This window comes from Corvus moneduloides, chromosome 2 (assembly GCF_009650955.1).
Source record: "Corvus moneduloides isolate bCorMon1 chromosome 2, bCorMon1.pri, whole genome shotgun sequence".
In the NCBI taxonomy this organism is placed as follows: domain Eukaryota; kingdom Metazoa; phylum Chordata; class Aves; order Passeriformes; family Corvidae; genus Corvus; species Corvus moneduloides.
In genome coordinates, this window is record NC_045477.1 from 102,735,299 (window position 1) to 102,760,438 (window position 25,140).

At 38.2% G+C, this 25,140-nt stretch overlaps 1 protein-coding gene across 1 annotated transcript in view; it reads right to left on the minus strand.

The window, feature by feature from the left end:
* The window catches only part of ANOS1 (anosmin 1), a 134,540-nt gene that overhangs the window by 42,250 nt on the left and 67,150 nt on the right, over positions 1 to 25,140 (minus strand). Inside the window, exons 3-6 of the mRNA XM_032100603.1 lie at positions 20,897 to 20,959; positions 17,527 to 17,749; positions 12,764 to 12,948; positions 5,589 to 5,718 (exon numbers count right to left, since the gene is read on the minus strand). Of these exons, the coding sequence (XP_031956494.1) occupies positions 5,589 to 5,718; positions 12,764 to 12,948; positions 17,527 to 17,749; positions 20,897 to 20,959 (601 nt within the window). The remainder of the gene's footprint in view (positions 1 to 5,588; positions 5,719 to 12,763; positions 12,949 to 17,526; positions 17,750 to 20,896; positions 20,960 to 25,140) is intronic.

Sequence of the window (25,140 nt, forward strand, 5' to 3'; positions counted from 1 at the left end):
AAAATTACTGCAATGGAAACTGCTGCCAGTTTTTCAAATGTGAAGTACTGGAACTTTATATACATGAATTTATCTGAGTGTTAAATCAAATTCTTTGGTTTGCAGAAAGAGTGATGCTAGTTGCAGCTTTTCCTTTGCAGTTTATATGACAATGCAAATGAAATAGAAGTCATTCTATATATCCTAGAATTTGGCACAGACAGCTGTCCTCAACTCCAAAAAAATCCTGGTCTCAGCAGCCTGACAAGTAAATCGCTTCTCACTGCTAGAAATGATAGCTTCATTAGGTCAAGGCTGAAGCTGCTGTTCCAGCACATGGGGTAAGTACTGCATTTGTCTGGATTGTGTTTGGCTTGAGTATACCCAAAGGACTTAAATTCCTGTCTTGCTGGCTACTCAGCCATCGCAAGCAAAATTCTGTCTCCAGTCCCCAAAAGGGAGGATTTCTTGCTGCAAATAAAGGAAAGAAAGAAAACTCTCACATAATCACCATTTCACAATGCACATCTTCCCGCACTCACATTTGTAAACATAGTAATAGTTTATATTTTCCAAAATTCTTTAAATCAATAGGACCTGGAAACACTTTTGCATCCTTAAAAAACAGTGTGGGCAAGCTATACACGAGTCACGTCATACACTGCTGCAGTGCATCCACTTTGTCTTTCAATGTGGCAACTGCAGTGAAAACAGTAAATGATTTGGAATAGGTATGAGAGAGGGGGAAAATTACATCGGAACCAGAATTCTCATTCAAGCTGTAAAGGTGAGAGCAAGTGTGACAATAATTTAAACCTTTTTTATGGAGCTTTTTTCCTGCCTTAAAATAGATCTCCCATTGCTATCTTTCAAACATGAGACCTTCCAACTCTAAAAGTCTGCTCAAGCTGCTCAACAGACAAGTTTCCAACCATTAAACAGTTCCACAGCGTAAGCAGGAGGACTGGATCTGCCCGATGGAAATGGCACACATAAACCAGCTGTGCAAGAGCATAAAAAAATCATTGGTCTCAAAGGAGCAACAGAAAGAATTTTATTGCCATGAGTGGGTGTCTGTTCTGGTTTTTCTAACACTCAGTAACGTATGCATGAAATCACATCCAGCATGGTACTTATGGGCTGTGAAAATAATGTTGTCTGCTCCCTTTTGCTTGACAATCTATCCAGTGTATGCTGGCAAGTGCCTTCATGGTGAAGATAAAAACCTTCAGCAGGGGAGGAAGGGTCAGATGGTTTGGGCTCATTGTGTTGATCTTCCTGTCTCTGGAAATGGCACGGTACCTACCTACAGACCAGTGAGGTAATATATGATAGAGAAATGCCTAACACTGAGTCCTAGAGTTAACTGAAGTCCCTGTTACCGAGAGTTCATTCTCATCACAAATCATAAAAAGCTAGGAAAAAAATAGCCTAAGAATGCTGAACCAAACGCAACAAATTAAAAATTGTATTATTAGTCCCAAGCAGCTTCTGATCAGTTAGGTTAGGCAGTGCCTGCTTACTGGAAGAAAAACACAGGTAGTTTTCATCCAAGGAGACTAATTTATGGATTGTAGGAACAGTTCTCTCCTGCTTCCAGAAGAAAGGAAACAGCTTGGAGAGAGCCAGTCTAAACATGAAGAGAAGGATATTTGTATCTTTATGGATCAAAAATGTTCTCTCAGGTATTCAGTTACCTTTATTTATTGCTGTTATTGCAAATTGTTGCCACTCAATTAAAGATAAAAGGGAAAGCACACAAAATTTAAAAACCCTGAAAAGAGAAGTGAAAATCTGCCAAAATAGCAGAAAATTCTGATCAATTTTAGCTGACAAAATCAATGTAGAAGTCCATGTGCACAGTCCCACTTATACGAAAGAATCCACTTTCTAGGTGTAGTACTCACTTAATTTTCCAGCCACTCCACCACAGACAGACATAATCCAACCCGTGTTTCTCGTAATTTTGGAATCTCATTTTGGCAAAACAAAGCATCACTTTATTCCCTGTGAAGGGTCATGTCAGACGAGCACATGCAAACCCTTCGTTTCCTTTATAAAAAATAAATAAACAGCATTAAAAAAGAAGAGCTATGACTAAACTTTGAATATTTCAAAAATTCTCAGCTGTGTCACTTTATTTATTATTTATAAATTAATGCCATAGATGAACACATGAGGCAGTGTAAAACAGCTAATAAACCTTCACCTCAAATGTTCACAGTATAAGAGCATCAAAATCTGCAGTAGATCAGACCACAAAACACAACTAGATGAAGAATGGCAAGTTGAAATCCTTGATGAAATACTCTTGTTTTCCTGGTTTTGTCTTTTTCATGACTGGGAAATTAAATTACTTTGGAAAATACGGAGCTTTATTTAGTGATAGAGAAGTTAATGGAAATTACCTCAGAAGACTCAACATCATTTTGAATAAAACAAAACTTTATTTTGCTGTGTCTACTTAGAGATCATGTTTTTTGCACTTTCAAAGACACGAAACAGTATAAAACAGTATTGTGGTAACCAGACAAGAATTCTCTCTCTGAGTAATTACAGCAGGTTTTTGAACGTTCCTCTTAAGAGCTTAAAATATTTAGTGACGGAGACTTTGTGGTGCCATACTTCTCCCTAGATTCAGATTAAATATCATATTTATCCTCCTTTAAAGAAAAAAACAAACCCAAATAATTTGCTATTCATTATAACTTATGAGCAATTGGTAAAAGTTCAGTATCTTGTGTGAGAAACTGTCTTAAGAATTCCTGTCATGTTTCCTGATCAAAGGGTTTATTTTTGAAGAAACCTTCTGCTAAGCCTGACCAAGATAATAATCTTCTCTTGGTCTTGGCACAACAGGGTGAAGTCAAACACTGATGTGAATTTCTGTCCATGCTTCACACAAACATAGCACAGAAAGGCAGCAAGTTTCCAAAGGTGACGTGCCAAAATCCCCTTTTCTTTTCCAAACTGGAGGTTAAATGCGCCTGTAGGAGCTCAGCAGGGGCCAGTAGATGCTGGCACTCAAAAAACTAGGCACATCTGAGCAGCAGTTTCTTGCCTCTCTACCAGGCAGGGCCTGCCACTTCCCACTGAGCTCCAAAGTAGTAATTAAATGTTAATGTGACACTGTAACTGTTACCACTCTGACTGCCTACCTGGGGACATGGAGGCTAAAAGATACCAATCGAAGCATCCCAGTATCATTCCCAGCAGTCAGCACCTAGCAGTCAGCATCTTCACATGAGTCACCTAGAGTGACTACACACTTCATCTGGCAAATACGACATCTTTATAACAACCACTGACAGTTCCACAGCCCCTAGAATGGCCAAATGAGCTGCCAGCCTAGGCTGACTGGGGCTATGAAGCTGATAGCTAACTGAACTCCCTGCTGCTTGTCTGACAATTCACAATCCTCTGCCAAGGGCTGGAGTTCAGATTTGAAAATAGTTATTTTGAGAGTTACAGAAGCCTTTTGAAGAATGCTGACTACATACTTTCTGCCATTATCAAAATTTTGGTTTATTAGGTAAGAGCATGCAGAGGTACTACTGACTCCCACTGCCCTTGTCACAAAGTCCTAAAAGTGCTCTCCACCTCCACTAGACAGCTGTGAGCAGTGTTCAAGGAGAGCAAGTGCTTCAGGGGTAGCTGCAGAGACCACAAGAGCACTCTGGTACTCATGTAAGGATTTCAAAACCACAAATTCCTGAAACACAAATTACTGCCAGCTGGAGGCTATTCTGAAGAAATACCCCTGTGTGCTTATCCTGCTCTTACACTGTTATCCAGAAACCCACCTCTGGCTGGGGTCAGGTTCTGGGCTGAAGAGACCTTCAGGATGACTTACCATGGACATTCTTATATTCATTAGCAAGGATGGTATTTTAAGAATGGCTAGCACACTCAGCAGGGGACGAACTTTTTTGAAAGTAATACAAGTTCTGCCTGAAAATGTCATGTTCAAGCCAAAACCTCAGTGCTACCATGATATACCTTTATGTAACTGCAGTAATAGTGCTTTCAAGCAGAATAGTTGGAAAATATTCACAAACTCAGTAAAACAACCATCAGTGATCTCAATTTAAAAGAAAGTTGGTGCCAGATTCAGCAACTGCTGTAGCTGCTGAAGTGCTGTTCAAGAAGTAAAGAGAAAGGTACTGCTGCTGAAGAGTCCTTACAGTAAGCTCAACACAGCCCGAAGGAACTGTACTATTTTATGTGACTCAAATGCTATGCTACTTAAGTATAATAAATTCTTAAAATAATACTTCTTTTATACATTAAAAGGTTTGTGGTCACAGAAGTAATGGGACAGCTATGCCGGCGAACCTTCCTACCACAAATATGGTTAGAGCACCAAAAAAATTATTAAGGCTAATAATAATAATATACTTATTCAGTAAGTGATTAAACCTTCCATACCAGCAAAAGTACTTACTTGCATCCCTTTATAAATACACCTCCAAAACGATTTTTTTCTAGGACTGACTATGGCCAAACAGCAAGCTAAAAGCCAGCACAGGAACCCAAAGATGGCAACTGCCTGTACTGCAAGAGAATGCTGTCAGAAGAAAGAGGAGGAAATACATTCCTCAAAGTATGCAAAGTTACATCAGTGTAAAGATTCTGTCACTACTAAAATAACAAGTCTTTCTATTAGAAACTATTTCTATCAGTAGAGTGAAGAGTGCTGGAGCTCATTCTTCGGCACTGAAGTCAACTGCCATGGCCTGGCTATGCCCACATTATCAACTGCCTTTAAGAGAGGGTGACTGACCACATCCAGATCACCTGTCTAATGGAAATAGTTTCTGTCCTGTGCTAACCCCTATACTACGCCTACAAGTCATCTGGGAAAATTTTTTTCTTCATGTTGGTCAAAAGCCCACCAGGGAGAGTGCCAGGAACTCCACAGGATGGGAGAACCATTTCTATCCATCCCCCAACTACCATTTACTTGTACAGAAATAGTTTTCAAAGTTATTTCATTACCCAAACAGTTGCAAAACCAGAACTACCAACAAAAATTCCTACAATACTTTGTGGATCATCAGGCATGCCTTTATAATGAACAGAAACATGCTGCTTTGTATTTATGCCGTTTTTTATTCCTAAGCACTTAAAATTAGTGCTAGCAAGGGGAAAGTTTTATTAAGAGGGTCCAAAGTTCCATCAAAACAATGCTGCTACGATTGTTTAGATACAGGCAACAAAATATTCCAGTACTCCACTAAACATATGATAATAACCTATTTCTCATAACTAAAAAGAAAAAAAGATAAACCTCTTGGATTAACACACTGAAACCCAAGTTCCTTCATGTTTCATGGTCAGGGTCACGTAGTTTGATACCAATCACGTGGAAAATGTTTCAAAGGAGTTTTATTCATGGAGACCCTTACTGATAAAAGAATAATAACACTTCAACTTTCAATTCATTTGCTGACTTCAAACAAATCTCACACCATTTCTAAAGTCAATGGCAAAACTACTCAAGAACCCACCTGTTAAAAACCTTCTGCCATAAAAGCAGGCAGATCAGGCTGTGCTCCAGGTGTGAGTGAGAGGAAGGTGAGTACCAGAACACTTGAGGGAAAACTCACCTTTGGAGGAACGGAAGTGCTTGCTGGGTGCTGTGAAGCCCCTCGTCCCGTGCATGTTCACAGCAGCCACGCGGAACTGGTACCACCTGCTCGCTCGGATGTCCGGCAGCCGAACCCGCTCGTCCGTAGTCTGGTGGGGAAAATGTCACACTTACATTGGTTGTTCTGGTTACCTACCATCTGCTGTGCCACACCAGTCAGTCTGGCTGAGGACACACTGGCATCACAGGCTGTATGCAACCACCCCACCTGACTCCAGCCATCACTCTGCACTGCAAAGCATTTACAGCTGTGAACAAAATCCAATTTTACAGTGCATTGCAGGTCTTTTCTGGAAAACGCAGCCTTTAGAAAACTGGTGAAGTTTTAAATTCACAAAATTAGTTTTGCAGTTATCACAACCTTCACCAGTGTTTAGGGTCTAACTGTGTCAGGTGTTGATGTTTCAGGGAACTCATTGCCCCAGGTCACAGGACTGATTTCTTCAATTCTCAATCCTCAGAGAATTAGGGGTCCAAAATATCTTAATGAAATCCACTGCTGTGAGAATCCATTTTTTCTAGGTCACAGGAAACACAAAATTCTCAGGTAATGAATGTAAGCCTTCATCACATCTTTGGCACTTATGTCAAAAAGACACTTACAGTCTTAACTCTTCCCTGAAGACCTTTCTCAGGTCATAGGAGCTGACCTTTTCTCCAACAACACCTACTGAGATTGCCAGTGTCAGGAGTTCAATTTCCAAATTCTGCAGAGAGAACCACTGAAATGTGGCATAAGCATAGATACACTCTGAACCTTTTCAGTAGGAAGTGCTTTACACATTCTTATTCTGAGCCCTGCCTTCCTCTGTTTTTTTACCCCATTAAACTTTTGAAGAGCTATGTTTTGCATTTTTTCTTTTTTTTTTTTTTTTTTCCCTAAGGTACAAACACCAGAACTGAACACAGCCTCCTGGTAACCACTGAATCACTTCCAAGTACAGAAGATGTAGCATTTTTGTAGAACTCATCAAAAACACATCCACTCAGAAATTTTACTTTTACAATTACCTCTCAATTACTCAGTTTTCAATTTACTTTAGGATGTCATGTTTACTACATTTTGATTTAATTTTTTAATCAAAGTAATGCATGAACCTGAACCAGATGTCATGTATATGTCTAAATATATTACACAATCATTTCTGATTCCCTTTACTGACCAAACATGCAAGCTCATTAAAAATGCCGTTATATCAATTTATTTTTACAAGCTCTGTTCTATACAACTTCAAGAAGCCACCTTCCCTGTATAAGATTCAACATTACTTTTAGTGATACCAAGAAGTTCCCAAAAGAAGGCACAACATAATTTCTGCTTTTTGCTTCCTTTCAAACCTGTGTAAGAAACTAGCAGCTGCTGATATAATTCAGATAGCCGGAAACTGAGGAATTTGCTTCAGCTCTCCAGCAATGGCATTTTTAGAGCCCTGACAAATAAAATCTGTAGGTGCTATCCTGAACTTAGTCTCTTCATCTGGTGACAAACAAAATTTAAGGAAACAGGTGTATGTTTCCTTTGTGTGTGAATGTAAGGAAGAGGGAGCCTTTCTAAACCGTATTATTGACTGCTTTCAGACTGCTAAGTGTTGTAGACTCTGAGCCCATCATATATTGCCGCTACTCAGAGTCCTTCTCCATTCAGACTACCATATTTGTCTTCTCAACTTAAGCAGGGATAACAGTCCTGACATTGCCTGCCTCATCTCCTTTCCTTTTTCAACTTTTATGTTACCTGTAGAGTGAATTATCCAACCAAGGTTTCCCCCAGGGAAGAAAGAGCCTACCTGAATCAACTTTTGTTATTATTTTCATTTTATGGAGCACTCAAATGTCATTTTTTTCCAAGAGCCAGGTCCACATACTCAAGAACTTACAAATAAGACACAACCGTGAACTGAATATAAACTATTGCTATTAACAGAAAAAACCCCAAGGATATATTCAGGCTACTGCTGCAACTGAAAACAGGACCTGGACCAATATCTAATAATAAATAACTAGTTACAGTTTTGTGGGCTTTTAAAAACACATTTGCTGAACTTTGCTACAAGGCAAGCCTAATCTGAATAGACTTGATCCCAAATTCCTCAGCTAAGAAATCTTGCTTGTCACTGGCATCAGCTCAGCTATTCTGTTGATTAAAAGAAAGTATTTCAGTTGTGTCAGTTTCCTGTGGCAACCATGAAATACTGAAAAATCAAATAAACTGTCCATCCATAATGCCAAAATTATTTTAAGTTATGAACGTGCTTTGGGTCTATTACTTCCATCATTCGTTTTGTTGGCCAAGCTCCTGCTAAGCTCAGTGGCATGCAGGAGGTCTACCTCCAACTCACTCCCATGACATAAACTACTTTGGCACCTCTAAGTATCCTTTATATAGAATTAATAAATTTCAAGAAAGAACTAAGTACTACTGAGATATCTTACACTACCTTAATGCTATATCTAGTTTTTTTGATTTTGTTTAATTGCTTTAGTTTATTTATTTCTCACTACTTAAGCATGTTTGGGGTTGCAATCATAATATTCAGAGTCTCAACATCTTTCACATTAAAACCCACTAAAAGCCATGCTGAGTGGTACTAAATAACTAATGGTCAAATTTCATCACACACCTAAAATTCTGTCTGAATATGAAAGAAAAAACCCAACAATTCTATTGAATTTTTTGAATGCGAGCATTTTTTTTTAAAGAATCATAAATAAAAGACAAAGAAAGAAAAGATCACCACTCAAATCATTACAGGATCGTAATTACCGTTTATTTTGGCTATGCATTACCCATTTACTTAAAAGATGAATGTTTGGAAGGTAGCTTCAAATCCTAATAGGCATTTTATTTGGAATAAAATAATAAATGAGTCCTTGGACAAAATAACTGGCCAACATGTCCACCTTCAGTATCACACAAAGTTTAACGAAGACAAGGGAAGATCCCTATCAATTACATTAGCATACAACTTCATATAAACCCAGCATGTAATCTTAATGTCATAACCTGGACAATATACAAAATAGCTTGACATTCCTTCTCAGAAGCTCATTTTAGGTCCAAGGGACAACAGGACACCTCCAGTGGCCAGAAAGAAGAAAGAGGTTGGGCGTGTGAGAATCTGGCTGAGACTTGCCTAGAGCTGCTCCATTTAGGAAGCACTGAAAATTCTACTCCTCTTCCAGCAGCTCTTAACTGTTTAAATCCTGAGCCCTTTCCTGTAAGTAGTCCCCTCATCCTTGTCCTTCAAAAGGGGATTATCTGTTATTGTCTTCAACATACCTGCAGAAATCTCCCTCTGCTGCTCCTACAACTGAATAATGATTAAAGTATTTGCCCAGAGCACGGATGACCTATCTTCAATTCCATCCTTTGTATGAGAGGCAGGGGAAGATATTCCCTAGAACCTTGGTTGGTGCATGCTATTTACAACTAGAACATGTTATATATTTACACGCAAACTGTTCCTTGGAGACAGAAAGGCTGAAAGTTAAAAATTATTGTAAGAGAAAGATGGGATTGACTAGGACTGGGAGGGAGAAGAAAGAGAATATATGACCCAGCAGCATAGCAGTCTGACCATTCAGGTGGGATTCTTGTGTCAACACTACGAAGGGGTTAATATATGTAAAAAATTGGTGCACGAAAGTCTTTGCAGCAAAGCCTTCTACAGAGGACTCTCCTCTATCCAAGGATTACAGTAATCAATGGACTGCTTCACTGCACTCATTCCCTATTTTTCCCCACTATGAATCCTGGACTCCTTTCTGTAGTGCAAAGGTTTAATAGAAATAGGAGAGTTCAGCCTTACCCTGCTGAGTTCACAGCTCTACACCTTTGGAAACAACACAGTGATATAAGAATTTGCCTTTCAGAGAATGAAGGGATACCATCCAGGGTATCACAAAAGCTGAGTTTATGTTTCCTCTGACACAAAAGAAATCTGACAGTGCTGTATCCACTACTCTATCAAAGGAGAGCAGACCTGCCCTATTTCATGTGAATGCAATCCCACACAAGGTGGGCACTCTCTAAGACTGCTTACCAAAGCCCCTCCTGGGACATGGGTAAAGAAACCTTTAGTGTACAGGACTGGTGATTAGCTCCAGCAGGTATTTCTCACTGTCACGGGCTGAGAACTTTCTTGTGATCCTCAGAAACAGAACTTTAGGTGTTTCAGAAACTTTAAGTTTTGAAAAAGATTAGCTGTCCACAGAGTTTAGACAATTGCAAGGTGGAGCACTAAGGACTGTCAAAATCAAGATATCAGTAAATACTCTCCCTTATTTGTTTCAGCATTGAACTGTACTAATAAATGTACTCACAACACTGTGCCCATATGTATATAGATATGTCTGTGTGTGTATACATGACATCCATTCACACAATGGAATGTGTTCTGTCTGAAAAGAACTGATCTGCCGTATTTTAATTAACTTAATGACATTATATTAATATGATTAAATACCTGAATTTCCAATGTAAGCAGTAATACTACTATTTTTAGAGAGAATTAGAGGCAAATGGAATGGTAAGTTTGTTCACAAGACATACAGTATTCCCATAGGATAATGCAGCAGCTCCTGCTCAGGTGGCTAAATCCTAAGTTATAGTAGTGTAGGAAATTTCACATAACACTTCGGACACCATACATCATAGCCAACTTGGCCAACTACCATCTTAGATACCACAGTTTTTATATTAACCAATGGAAATTAGTCAAACAGTTACTTATATCAAGTTTTCCCCAAAATGTGCATTAAAAATACTAAAGTAAAAAAATCCCTTCCTCCTGAAGTGAAAAATGACTAAAATTGTTTTCAGTGTGTTTTCTATCCTTGTATAATTGGAGAGCAAAATAGACTGAGCCTTCTTCCTTAAAAAGAAAACATAAAAATGACACAACAAACACAGCACAATATAATAAAAAGCTTTTTCAAAATTATTGTTTCAATACAAAGTAAAAGTTTCTGTGAAACATGAGAAATTACTTACAAATTAGATCCTGAAAAGGCAATAGAGAACAGCAAGGTTTTTTTGAAATGTAAACAACTTAAAGTTATTGAAAATTATAGCCCCATTTCTTCTTGGACAGACAACAAAAATAAAATATTAGATGAGGAACTCAGATAAAATATCATGAAATTTCTTGTAAGAGGATGCAAACAATAACTTTGCACAATTATGCTATATATGGGGACAGGCATAGAGAAATTCAGATCCTCATCCACAGCCTGTTTGATCTTTGATTGCTTTTTACACGGTCTCTGGCTTAAGTTGCAGAGTAACGCAAGAGCCAGAATCATCTCCCCTGGACTGAGATGCTCTAGGAGTTCTCAGCTGAATGGCTGAGCTCTTCTCAGCCTTTGCCTATAATTAAGGTCTCATACCCCAATGTTTTGGAATCATACAAGAAAAAAATCTCAGTTATACAGACAAGAAAAGCCTGGAGGCTGTGCACACAGTCACTTTAGTTAGACTGGATATCCATCCTTGTTGCTGATACTACAAAATAAATTCTATCACATTTATTCTATCAAACGAATTTGAATGCCTGGTGGGATGTCTAAAACTACAAACACCATGGAGGTACCCCACTCTACAGAGACAGAAATTCTGATTACTAGCACCCTTCAAGGGTGCCCAGCCTCTATGTCCCATAAGGTACACACAGTTCACAATGCCAGTCAGGCATCCTGAAGTGTGCTTTGAACTGACATCCCCAGTGGGGTCCATCACACAATCAAATTTGTGTCTCTTGTGATGCAGAAGGGACAGGGAAGTTGTCAGAAAGATGTCAGTCAGAGGAGGCTTCTCCTGCCACAGTAATTAACTCAGATCCTTCTGCCTGCATTCACCAGATGCCAGGAGAGGCAGCTGTCAGGGTTCTTACTGCTCTTGCGCAGGAACATGTTTCTGAAACACTCTCTCCTCTAGATCCACTGCAAGGCAGGGGTTCATGTATGTTCAGCTACTGTAGAGTATATATGGCTCATGTTTCCAAAAATGTGCATGGGGTCTGTTCCTGGGATGAGAAATAGCACAGCACTGTGCTCCCTTTGCAGCCTGGATTCACCAGCCATAACAGCTGGGCTTCTACAGTCTGGCACACACACATGGTACGGTAACAGTGAGGAATAAGTTGGATCTGGCACATTTTTGCTACTTGGTATTTTCCTTGTAACAAAGGTAGGAGGTTGTTTCCTGGAATGGAGAATGCAGGTTCAAGACCTGCACCTTCAGCTGAGAGATAATGAGTCACTGCGACTTGATCAGTTTTGGAGATGCTCCCTTGGGCTTGCACAAGCAAAGTTTCCTGCCAGGGTCTGCTCCAGAGGGCTTTTCCTGAGCAAGACACCAACATAGTGACAGCTCCCTCTAGCACCACACTGAAGGTAAGAAATTCACTTCTGAGTGTTCAGTGTCACAAGCTTGACATTATTGTAAGACAGCATTTTCCTACACAATGTGAATTGAGAATGAACACAAATTGTCACGGAATTTAAATCCCTTACTTTATTTTGCGGATGGTTCTACTTATTCTCCCTTTCCTTTTTTTTCCTCGCTATAATGACATTTTGCAGATCTTTTCAAAATCAACATTTTACTTTTCCTGTCAGCAGGGATGAGGGTGAAGCAGTAAGATAAATGATTGGAATGCTGCCATACAGGTGGACTGTCAGCATGGCAAAAAACAGATTGAAACTGGGAAGGAACTAAGTGAAAATTCATGCTCTGTTGGCTGCTTCTCATTAAGAAACATTTGCTCATGAATCTTGCATTTTCAGTCTGGATTGCACTGAGTGATAAGAGCATGACATCATAGACTCTACTGAGTTGGAGAGGGTCACACCTGAAAAAAACAACTTTACAAACAATAAAGGTTTTAGTCTTTTTTTTTCACTCTTTTTTTTGGTTTGGTTTGGGTTTTTTTCAAAGATAAATAGCCTTTTTACCAGCTGCATTTCTTAACTTTTGACAAGACCCAAGCCATGCCACGGACACTGTGCAATGAGTCCCACTGGCCTCAAAAAGACTGTCTCTTATGTGCTTCCTTGAATGGATTTTGGTCTCTAATCCTACATTTTTCAAGAGATTTGTGACTTTCTGATCCATGTCACTTACAAAGAACTGACCTGTGCCACAGTTTGCCAGTTCGTAGCATCATCCTCACTTGGATGGATTCCTTGATTCCACCTTCTCTGAACAACATAGATCACAGGCTCAATGGAAATATTGAATTTTGAAGACCACTTCACCTCCAGGTCTCCAGACTGATGTTCTACGAATTTTAACTCTTTCCGGGGTTTCAGTGGAACACCTGTAGTGGGATTGTACAGACAAAAATATATGAGTAATTTACAAGATACGATTAAGCCATTTGTAGATGAAGCTGTATAAAAAAATAATTTGAAAAAAAGACTGTTTGTCAGAGAGAAGGCCAAAACGGAGGAATGATAAGCATGGAAGTTCCAGAAGTGTTCACAGCTAACCCATCTCTGCTGACATTAAACTTTGTTTTTAAAAAAATCTTCAAAATCATTTCTTTATTTCATTAAAAAACTAAAGGATGTGAAAGTCATAAGTTAAAACTGACTTTACAGAAAACACTTCCCAAATACAGCTGGGACAAAGATCCCTTTGATCGCCAGCAGAATCATCTATACCTGTTGTTCAGTTTTTCACCCAATTTATCCTTAAATACATCTAATAACAAAATTTCCACAGCATCACCTAGTAGTCTGTTTCACTACTTATCCATCCTTGCTACAAAAAGCTTTCTCACTACCTTGTTTAGTCTCCTCAGCTGCATCACAAACTCAATACCAGTCCAAGTTGTTAATGGATCATGGGGAACAGATTCTTTCTTTTATCTATGAAGAAGCTTTTCATGTACTGCAAGACTGCTATTATGCTTCTGAATGTTTTCTTCTTCAGTCTAATAACCACAGTGCACTCTATTTCCCTTTAAAATCAGTGTTCCCAGACCTCTGTTCACTCTTGCAGTTGTCTCTGGAGACTCTCCAGTTGCCCAACAGCCCTTCTCCAGAGTCAAGCCTAAAACTGGATGCAGACTGTGTCCAAGCTCTTAGCAGCGCAGACCAGTGAAGCGTGATTATTTCATACATCTTACATTAGTCTGATGTACTTAAGAAAGCTGTTTGCTTCTCTGTGGCTGCATGATCTTATTGACTCACATGCTGCAGCTGTACTGCCTAATGTACTGCTCTCTGAAAGCTAGGAAAGGTAATTCCAAGACATCTTGGAATAGACAGTTCTAACATATATTGTCGAACTGTTGCATTTCAGAGAAAAATATATCTTCTAAAAATATTACTGTAATTTCTCATTACACAGTGACACCAAAGGACAGTTATTTCTGTTCTTTATACTGCCAGTAATACCATCTTTTTGAAAACATCTGCAGTAGCTTGAAGGAAAAAACAACCCTTCAAATTTGGCATCTTTTGATTAAATCAACAAATCAAGTGTCAAGATACATTTCTCTAGACAGATGTTAGGAACACTTATATTTGAGTGTGCAGCATTTTTTCAATTGAGGATATGTCACAAATAAGATTTCTATGTTGACATACAAACCTTCTTAGCAAGTTATCATATACACTTTAGTTATTTCGTTGTTTCAGTGGCTGTCCACATAAGGCCAGCTGTATATATTGGTTAGATAAATTGTTTCCTACTCAGTCTGCCACAGATGACTGAGTACCAAAATTTCCTCAGGTGAACAACTTTTATATTTTAAGAGATCTTCTTATAAATCTGAGTACACAAGTAGCTCCAAGCAAATGAAAATGATCTTGTAGATCTTCAAGAAACCTAAGGTCCACCTGAAAAAAGTACAGTATCTGAATTTGGTTATCACAGCAGTTTAGACCCTGGATATCCTTCAACATCCTGAAGTCTTAGTCTAACATAACGAACATGACTATGGATTTCCACATTTGCAAATCCTTCTTTAGTTACGATACACAATAATCCTACAATCTGCATGTTAAGAAAACTTCCATCTGCTTTGCATTAGGGGCAGTTGGATTCACTTGATTGCAAGTATCTCGGCCTCTCCGGTGTTACGTAATCGCATGCAGATGGAGAGCGGATGCGCAAACAATGAGAGCACAGTACAAGTGCATTTGAAAATACTTTTGTAGAACCAGCACCATCAGTTTAATATCCAGATGTGAAGATCCAATTACTCTTCAATGTGCCTTTTATTATTTTAAATGGTCAGCTCCTTTTTGCGTGCTGGAACAAATTAGTCCTCAGTCAGCAGTGCTCCAAAGTCTCCATTAGTCCAAAGTCTGCAGTGCTTAACCAAAGGATTCAAATCACTGATCACTGTATGTGTGCAATAGCAAACTCCAGGAAAAATGTTTCTAAAGGTGTCTTTCAAACAGCACATCCATCTCTGTGCCATGAAAAATAAGTGCACATTGGTCTGTCATGAAAACCTGTATCTTAAACATTGGTTCCCCAGAATTCCATGGAGGGCTTTATAAAGGGTATGTCCACGGCATCACTACAATTGTAAACACAATTGTGCAAGGACTCAGAGATGGACACTTTCAAAACTGTACACTATGTTTATAATACAAAACTATTTTTCTTTAAGTATGAAAACAGTCATTGTTTATGGGTGACCATCTGACCCCAGTTACCCTATCATAATCTTGCCACACCATCAGATCCTTTGAATGTCCCAATCTTCTCTTCACAATTTACCTTTTTTTACACAGATCTGCAGAGACACTTTCTCAAGTCCTTCACTAGTTGAGACAGTGTAAAGAAGGAGGATGAGGCCAATGACAGAAGACTAGGAGAGAACATTTAGTATCTTCACTAAAGGGACATAAATACGTGAAGACTACATAACCAATTAGTAATATTCCCAACAGAGATGAAAAAATGCTTGTTACATTAATCCAAAAACATTTGTAATATGTCCTTGTGGTAGTGTACTTACATGAATTTTTTTTTAGGATTGGACTTTAGCACTCAGTAGCAAATTCAGTTTGGAAATCCAGCAAATCAGACAGGAATTTTATATCTGCTGCTGGAACTAATCTCCAGAGCCTGATCAACAGTAAAACTATAGAAACTTCTGTAGACTCTTAGATTCAATCTGAGTTCATTTTCAAGCTGTGAGTGCTGTCAAAATGATAAGAATAAGTACTGAACTTATTCACTAGATCTTAGTCATGCTTGCAGAGTTTGCTCTTCCTTAGTGACAGGAAGGTCGTTTACCCCTGGAGGAAATGAATAGCAAGCCTGCTCCACTTCTATTTGTCTTTTGTTGCAGAAAGACAGGTTGAAGAGGCTAATTAGCTGAATTCATCAGCCGAGAAGGCAGTAGGGTATTGAGCTTGCCCTTCCTCTGCAAGACATATATGCTCTTACAAGCCAGCACCTCCTGCAGATTGGTGATAAGATGTTAGGGAAGGTTAGTTCTGCTCCCATTTAATCAGGCCAAACAGAGGAAACCTTCCAGTGTGCATTACAGAATGTATCGTATCGTGTCACGTGCTGTGTCAGCTCCAGCAGAACTTAATCTTGCTCTATTTGTTTGTTTGTTTTTACCTTTTCCAGTTGTTACATTTACTGGAATGCTTTGTAGTTGTGGCATGGAGCTTGATCATGTAATCATTGCATGATGTAATGTAAATCATTACATACATAACATGAATGCCTGTTTACCACTCAGGTCATTTGTCTCAATAAGACAAAATAAATAAATAAGTGATTCATTTTAATAACTTTCATTTTGAAAGGTGCTATCTCCTGGTGTGTACTAATTCCTTATAGTTTTAAAGGGGCTACTCTAAAGAATCCTGCAAACAAGAGAGATTCCCTTCTGGACACACTGAAAAAAATTTACTAATATTTTAGTTAAAATAATGAACTTAAAAATAAATTCACCATCTTCTTTACCTGTTTTATCACATTTCCATCCACAGATGGAAATAAGCATGGATTTGGACCTAAGCCTGGAGCTTAGATCAGAGTTCTGCTGATTAGGCTCCCACAGAGAGTCCACGCTATCTGATTAATAAGTGCATTACTGAATAATATTTACTTTTTATCAATGACATAAGAAGAATTGATTTCTAACAAAAACACCAACTGTGGGAATAAGAATATGCTGTTCACAAATGCTTATTTTTCTGCGTTAGGAGAACATTTTTCAAATATTTCCATGTATAAAGCTTTTTTAAATTCCAGTAAATTAAAATCTGGAATTTGTCTAAGCAAAAAATTTCTTAGCTTATATGTTCTTTTCAAAGGATGTCACAGAAGAGGTTTTTTCACCAAATCTCAGGACTCAAATCAATTAAAAATGTTTGAATAAGATTGCCTTAGATTTAAATAATGAATTTATATATATATATATATATCGATATTATAATCTCTCACTATGTTGTTCTGTGTTGATTTCTTCTTTTACCAGATTATTTCACAGTCCCTACTTGGTAGTCCCATCTGCTTGCCTTATAGACATAAATGTTTTTTCTGATTAATAGGACCTGAACTGTCTATCGTTAAATGTTTTCCTGCTATATTCTCTCTCATCTGCATCAAATTAAGTGAGATTTCACCTAAATTGATAAAGTTTCTTCTGCTTAAGATGACTCATCATAGCCACACATTTACATTCCACAGATTTCCAGACATGGGCTTCACAAAGGGGAAAAAAATCAGAAATTTAAACAACATTTCTCTGTAGCTTTCCACCCTGTCACTGTCAGCCACCTCTCTACAGGCATCTCTCCTTTTTCCTCCCATCCATACAAACTCCCAGCAAATGGAAGCCCTGGTTTACTAGGAGACTTCATTATGGCCTGAAGTTATTAGCCTAGTATGAGTACATATTAATAATCCATACCTTTGTATAGATTTTTTGGAATTTGGCACGTATGACCACATCCATTGGAACAGCATTTCTTCACTCCAGAACATTCAATATCAGCTTCACAGCTTTCAACACAGGCAGCTGCAAAACCACTGGCTTTCTCAGGTGCTGGGCAGTCCCCTTGCTTCACAGACAGGATGTACTTAAGGAATTCACAGCTAGTTAAGCATTCATAATTCTTCTTGGGGAAAAGAGGCTAAAAGAAAAACAGACCAAGTGTATGTTTTCAACAGGAACAACCAAAAAAGAAACCCCTAAAAAACCCAACCAAACCCCACCAAAGAAAAAATGTCAAAAATTTTTCCAAGACCTCCTAAAGGATTATTCAGATTTTCAGCTTTTGCAAGACTGTCCCCGAAGATTTATATACTCAAGCCACTTCTAAAAAAGCATTGTAAGTAGAGAATGATGAATTCCCTCAAGTAAGACCACCATATTTAATGGAACAATGTTGTTTATATCTGCCAACTTTCCCTTGTTTTCGTCACATTGACTGGCTATAAAGTTGCTCAACGACAGATTAAAAACATTCCCAAAACAAAGAGGAAGCAATGGTCAGACAGTCTGCTTTTTTTGGACTACCCCACATTCCTTCTTCGTATTTTACAACATTTTCCCCACAATATCTGATGTAATGCCACTCTAGATAAATAAGAGAAATCTTGTTTCATTATACTGTTTGAACTAAGTCGGCTAAGAGAAGATTTTGAAGCATCTTTATGTTCTTGCCAGCGTATTAGTAATTGTATAATTCTTCATGGAACTGGAACTGCATTTATGATAAAATTGTCAGCAGAAAATACAAATTAAAATAAGCTTTAAATATATGGATTAAAGATCAAAGAAAATGCTACTTCCTTGAGAAATCTACTCCTAGATATTTAAGAAGACGTTTCAATGCATAGACATTTTACAGCATATGTAATACACAGAGGTTTGCAAGGTCCACTCAAAACAATATTTAAAATAGTATCTAGAACCCTGGGAGAATATTGTGTGTGACATGGAAATTACATCTCCTCTTTGTTTACTTTGGTGCAGAGCCAGCTAAAGTGATTCCATCAGAATAATTGTAACATGTAATTGGCATTGTCTGTAGCTGGCCTTTCTATACCAGAGCAACCAAAAACCTTCCAGCCCGACAAATGTGGTTTACAGGTTCCTAAGCCTATACAGGAGGTATAACCCACTCTCTATCCAACTACTCATGTAACTTCTGAAGCTCCTTCCATATTCAAATGTTTCACTTTCTTGTTTTTACTGTTCCCGTATTTCCGGCAAAATGAGGAAGACTCAGCTATTACAGAGGCCTAGGTGTTTCACAGCCTACTCATTCTCTAAAGTCAGTGTGGCCCAAGAATGTACCCCTACATTACCTCTCCCATCTTTTCATACAGAACCATCCAGAATCTTTGAATCAGGCTTTCAAGGATGGATTTGGGTGCTACAGGCTTGACCAGCCTAAATGCTGCAAAAACGAGCACTCTATGTCTCTTACTGACCCCAGTGATTCTTGGACATGCACTCCTGCTGTTTCCCAATTGGAATGCACCTGATGCCATGGTTATCCAGTTAAAAAGCTAAACGAGCAGCAAACTGAATTGATAGGAAAAAAAAGGAATCAGATAAACTGTCCTTCACACATAAGGTTTCCTTTAACATTCAGTAGTACACTCATTTGGTAGATAAGAAGTAACACGTGAAGCAGAGACTTTGAGAAACACAAAGCTAAACTGTTGCTTCCAGATTTTTTACAAAATACAAAAAGATTGAAAACACTCTCAGAGGAAAACAGCCTCGTTTAACTCAATGTCTATGGAGTATACATGAGTCTGAAAGAAAAGAAAGTGGTCCCAGGCTTTTGTGTTTGAAGCTAATTTCAAATCCTAAAACATCACAAATTTGCAGCTACTTAATTAAAAATGTTATAGCTCCCTGAGGCATAATACGTCCTCAAGGCTTCTCCTCCTCACCCTATTTCACAGCTCATTTTTCAGTTAGCTGCTAAATGTGCGGCTCCTCATTATGGGCCTTTGAAGTTCTAAATTTAGCTTTAACCACAAAACACTAATCAAAGAAGGATGCTCACTGTTTTAACTACAATAGAACAGTGTTCTACAAATGTTTTCCTTTTAAACCAATTTTATACATATTTTCACCCATATCTGGAAACATACAGCCTGAGTGAAGATCGATATACAAGAACAACATAAATTAGATCCACTAAAACTGCTTTTTTACAGTACTCTAGAATTTTGTATATGAGAATGTAGCAAATAATCTGGGTTAAAAAACTCTTACGAGGCTTGGTTTTCATGATAAACTTTTACTTTGTCTTCTACCGTAACTACATAGATCAGTAATTCAGTAATCCCTATTAACACACTGTTGCAGCTGAAATTTTTTTAGCTGAAATTACAGCTTTTCCAAATCATCTTCATGATGCTTAAAATCATTTAAACATAGGACATTCTCTTATACCAGAAAAAGAGTGTCCACAGTAAAGAGAGAGGAATTAAATCAGTGTACCAGTAAAACCAGTATATCAATTAAGGTCACTTCTAATTTTTTATAGGAAAAGATTAAAATCTTCCTAGGAATTCACTTTCATAGACTTGAACATATTTGAACCTTTTTTATAATAAGGCAACTTGCTATTGAGCTGATACTTCCATTTTGAACTAAAAAACACTTAAGAACTGCAACAGATCACTTCCACCAACTCAGGGCCATGTTTCAAATTCAATAAAAAATCTTCATTCTAGTTTGACTGATTCAGGTTTGCTTCTTCACAGATTATTCTGATAGATGGTTCAAAAACAGTTTTCAAAATATTTGTTCCTGAATAATTATGTATTTTGTTATTAGTCTTCTGAACTTCAATCCAGTTACTCCTGGGCAACTACTCTTTTAGAAATCAGACTGACTTTCCCATCAGGAAAGTCATCTGTTCTAGCTATCCTGCACCAGGATTTTTCACACAATGACATTTTAACTTTTAAACAAAGATTGTCTTTCTTACACATGGCCAGAAAAAGACAGAAGGCTAAGTGGTAGAAATAGCATCTTACAGGAGGGACGTAACAGCACCTTCTGAGAGATGCTCTGTAAGTGTGACTGGGTCCAGTCTTTAAAGTACAAGTTGAGATAAATCATTTGGTCAGAAAAAAACCCCTTTTTAAACTCAGAATTAATATGGCTACATTGTTATATGTGTATCCTTTCAAATGAAGGCAAATGCTGTAAAAATACCATGGTTTTCAGCTGTCTCCTTGAAGCTAATAATTTAAATTAAAGAGACTGCTAGAACAAAGTGAGAGAGCATGCCCTTGGGCTGACCTACCTCACAGAAGCTTTGGCAATGGTTTGTCTTCAGGTCCCAGGACTCTTTGCAGGGCTCCAGGCACTAGGAAGAAACAGGAGGCAGAAAAGTGTCAGAAAGAGAATGAAATAAACAACCACAAATAACCTTATTTCTTCTCCAGTTTTGTGGCCCACAGGAAGTTAATAATCCACTTCTCCTGGGGATAAGATTGTGTCATTGAGTCATGGTGTCAGAGTAAGGTCATGACAAGTCATGGTTAGATTACAAGAAATATTTTCGGTATTTCTTACAGTACAAAGCAATTGACTCACTTGTTTATTATGTCATCCTATTTTCCAACTTATTGGATGTAGCTCTTAACATCATTTAACACCATGTTCCTGGATCACAGAGACAATATCAAAAGCACTACTCTGAACTACAGAAAGTGAAATCTCCTCGCTGACCAGCCTAAAGATTAGACAGGCACATTGCCTTCCCAAGCGAGAAACTATTTCATCAAGCTATGGAGTAAACTCAGCAGAGGTTTAAAAACTATTTCTGTATAAACAGACAATGTTCACTGGTCTGTTAGCAAAACCACTTTATTTCAAGTACCATATTATCATTACTTCAACTTCTACTGCAATGGTTATACAGAGAGCTGAGATTCAAACTCTGCCAAACACAGCTAAGCTTCACAGCACAGCATACAGAAAAATCCTACTGTTAAGAGCATTTACAACAGCTGAAACATAAATTCAGATTCATATCCAGAAACCTTTTCTCTTCCTTTGTTAGACATAAAATATTAGAAAGTACTGGCATTGTTGGGAGTTAATAACACCTACTCCTCCTGGTAAGAGTGGAGGATTATTGTACCAAAAAGAAAGGCCTTTGACATGTAATGCAGTATTTATGTAATTTCCTCTTATGCATAGTATTCGATTGGATCAATACACATTTATGCTATTCAAAATCAAACATGAATACATACAGGCTGCACCTCAGTGGTACACCTGTATCATTAATGTAGTAAAAACAACAGTGTTTTAAAAATCAGACATTTTTCTTACTAGCAACAAAGCCTAAAAATGTAATAAAACCATTAGTCACGGAGATTACGTATTTCAGGAACACAAAATACCACTCTAGCATTTTCTTGATACATATTTTTGTATTTTAGACTCAGTTTCTAGCTTTTCAAAATTCACAATGTGTTGTACACAGAGTAATTAGAAGGATACATTACAAAATGTCACTGAACTCAGTGAATTCAATTAATTCCACAATGTTGTTCCTCCTGTGGGATAGATACTGCACATTCAAGCCCAGTTCCACTGTCATGTCCTTTTACACCTCTCCTGTTCAACGGATTTAGTCCAAAAATTACTGAGGTATAAGTGGTTTAAAGACTAAATGAGAGACATTTTGACCACTCTGGGATTTTGCCAGTGGTGCCCAAGGATGCCAGGTTTGTTGTTCAAGGTGTTTGCACCAGTTTTTACCTGCCATGCAAGGCTCCAGCACCTGGAGCCTCATCCGGCTGTTGCTCTGTTTCAATAATCACTCAGGACAGCCCAAGCTACTTTCATTGGCCCCCAGCACCTCCTGCCTCAGGGCAGGCAGAGACAATGGGCATCTTCGAAGGGAAGATGGACAAAATGAACCAGGGCTGAGCAGTACCCTGCAATCCAACTGCTCTCAGAATAAGTCAAGGAAAACAGATGATGGAGCCTGTCAAAAGGCCTGCAAAGGCTCTCACAGACTCTGATTAGGGTACACAATTACCTAAACACTTACATAAACAAAAAAATCTCCATACTCCTCCTGTGAGGAGTCCTCAGAGCACCAGGCTAGCCTGGCACCACGGGCAGCTGCAGAAGCAGACTGCCTGCCTTTAATGGAGCTGTGCCATTGTACCACGTCGGGTGAAGAGTAACTGCTAGCAGACAAAAATGTTGCCAATAGAAGATTTGGAATCGTCTTGTTAAAAATGTAGTTATTAACCTTGCAATAGCAAAGATGAGAACACCTCACAAACACAGGTCTGTGCACTTATCCCCTTGGCTAATCTGTTATGAGCTTTCCGTGAAATGGGAAGCTGGGAACACTGAAAGCTTGGATCCAGGTCTCACCTTTGAGTCCTTGACTTATAATGCAAATGAGCAGAGATCTTGAGATCCCTCCCATTGTCTGGCGATCTGATTCAGGATAAGGAGGAATCTAGGCAAAGCAGCACCTGGCAGCTGGTTTGGGCTTTACTTTATCTAATAAAAAAAAATACCTTGCAGACATAGCCACCTGCCCCCAGAAGCTAAGCTTAGGCATGTAGATGGCAGACCTCCAGCCAGCAGCAGGGCAGTGGCACTGGGAGCATCCCAGCAGTGCACTTGGAAAGAGCCACTGGTCAATAGGAGCCATCACTGACTCTGCCCTGGCACCACATGGGCTCTGCACTGCTGAGGCAGGATGTGAAACACAGCACTGAACATTGCAGGCCAGTGGCACTCATCAGAAGATGACGGGTGTCAATCACACCGACCTTGATAACTCAAATCCTCCTAAAGAGCTTGTTTCAACAACCCCAGTGCTTAAATCTGGAAGTTGGAGGCTTTTATTCTTCATCCAGACTGCTGCAGAGTTGTTATTCAGTACTAAAAGCCAAAACAACTGCTAATAGAAAGCACTCCAGTATTTGTCATGCTTCGAAACTGGGGGGGTGTGTGTGTACATATGCACACTCTCACAGGTACAAATCCAAGCATAATATAATACTACAGACCTGCTGATATTTCCACTGCATAAAATTAGAAACAAAAGCAAAATATGGTTTCATTCAAGGAAAAAGGGTTGCGATTGCTTTAAAATATTTTGGGTTGTATTTTTTATTTCATCTTTTTAAAAAAATTTGCATTTAAGGGCCATGTTAGAAAATTCTTTTCCGTTCTAATTTTTAACCTATAAGTAAAGCAACCAGGAAATTAGCATACGATGCATGCCATTTACATTAATTAGTAAAGGGATTTTCAAAATAAGTCTACCAACACTTTTGCTTAGAAAATGATGCCTTTGACCTGAATGGGAGAGAATTACACCAACACAGAACTTTTCAAAATCTAATTAATTGCAAAACATCATTTAAGTACTGAATGCATATTTATTAAAATACTATATTTAAATTAAATGGCTGTATATGACATTTTTAACTACTTAAACAGCAAAAAAATAATTTATTTCAGAGTAGAAGTGACTACCCACAATATTTTTGTCAAAAAAGGCTTTTTCCTTCATCAGAGTAGAAACCAAGTCATATGCAAACTGTTGTAAAAACGATGGAATCTAAGTGTTACAGGTGGAATATTATTATTCTTTTCATTATCATTCACCGTTCCCACTGCTTCCAACATCAAGGTCAGAAATGAATGGCTTATGTTTACAATATATATACAATATAAGTGCTTTGCTGTCCTATGGAACCTAATCAAATGGAACTTAGATGGTTGGGAGAAAAAAAAAGGAACAAAACACCTTTCACTGTACAGTCTTCTAATAACTGGCCATGTCATGAGGAAAAGCACTTGAAAAATGTACATGCTCACTATCAGGCACTAAGCAGAGAACAGGGTTGGGAATTTACCCAAAGTCAAAGGAGGATATAGTGTTCATCAGTCCTAGAGAGAATGATTTTGTGATGGGTACATTTAAATATGCACCCAGTGGAACGAGAAAAGTGATTTTGAATCTGTAAATCTCAGCACAGTGGCAGTAAATGTAAACAGAAACAGGCAGCAAGAGAGAAATAATTACTTTGATATTTGGTTTTTTTAATCGTCATCTTTCTCAAAAATCAGACTGTGAGATCTCTGAAGAACAGTAAATGCACAGCTGCACATTTACCTAGTTCAAACCAATTAATAGCATGCTAGCTTGGTGAAAAATATTAGGACTCTGGCTGCCCATTTCAGGAATGTACATCATTTTTGTCAATTCATTTTATAAAAGCCTATTTATACATTTGTCTCTCAACTTCCTGTGTTAATTCATGTCCTCCTAAACTTTTAGATGGTATAAGATTCAAGGCAAATTACTTGCATTCTGCATATTAAAATGAAAGAAGCGTTTGGTTTTGAAACTCAAGTTAGATACACTTATATTAAAGATCCCCTTCCTATTTTTTTTAATCTCGAGTTTAAATCTCTTTCCAGCACTAAGGTATGGGCTGTCTACTTACCCAAAAAACACAGGTGTGACTGTATATTATAAAATTAAAAGCTCAAGTA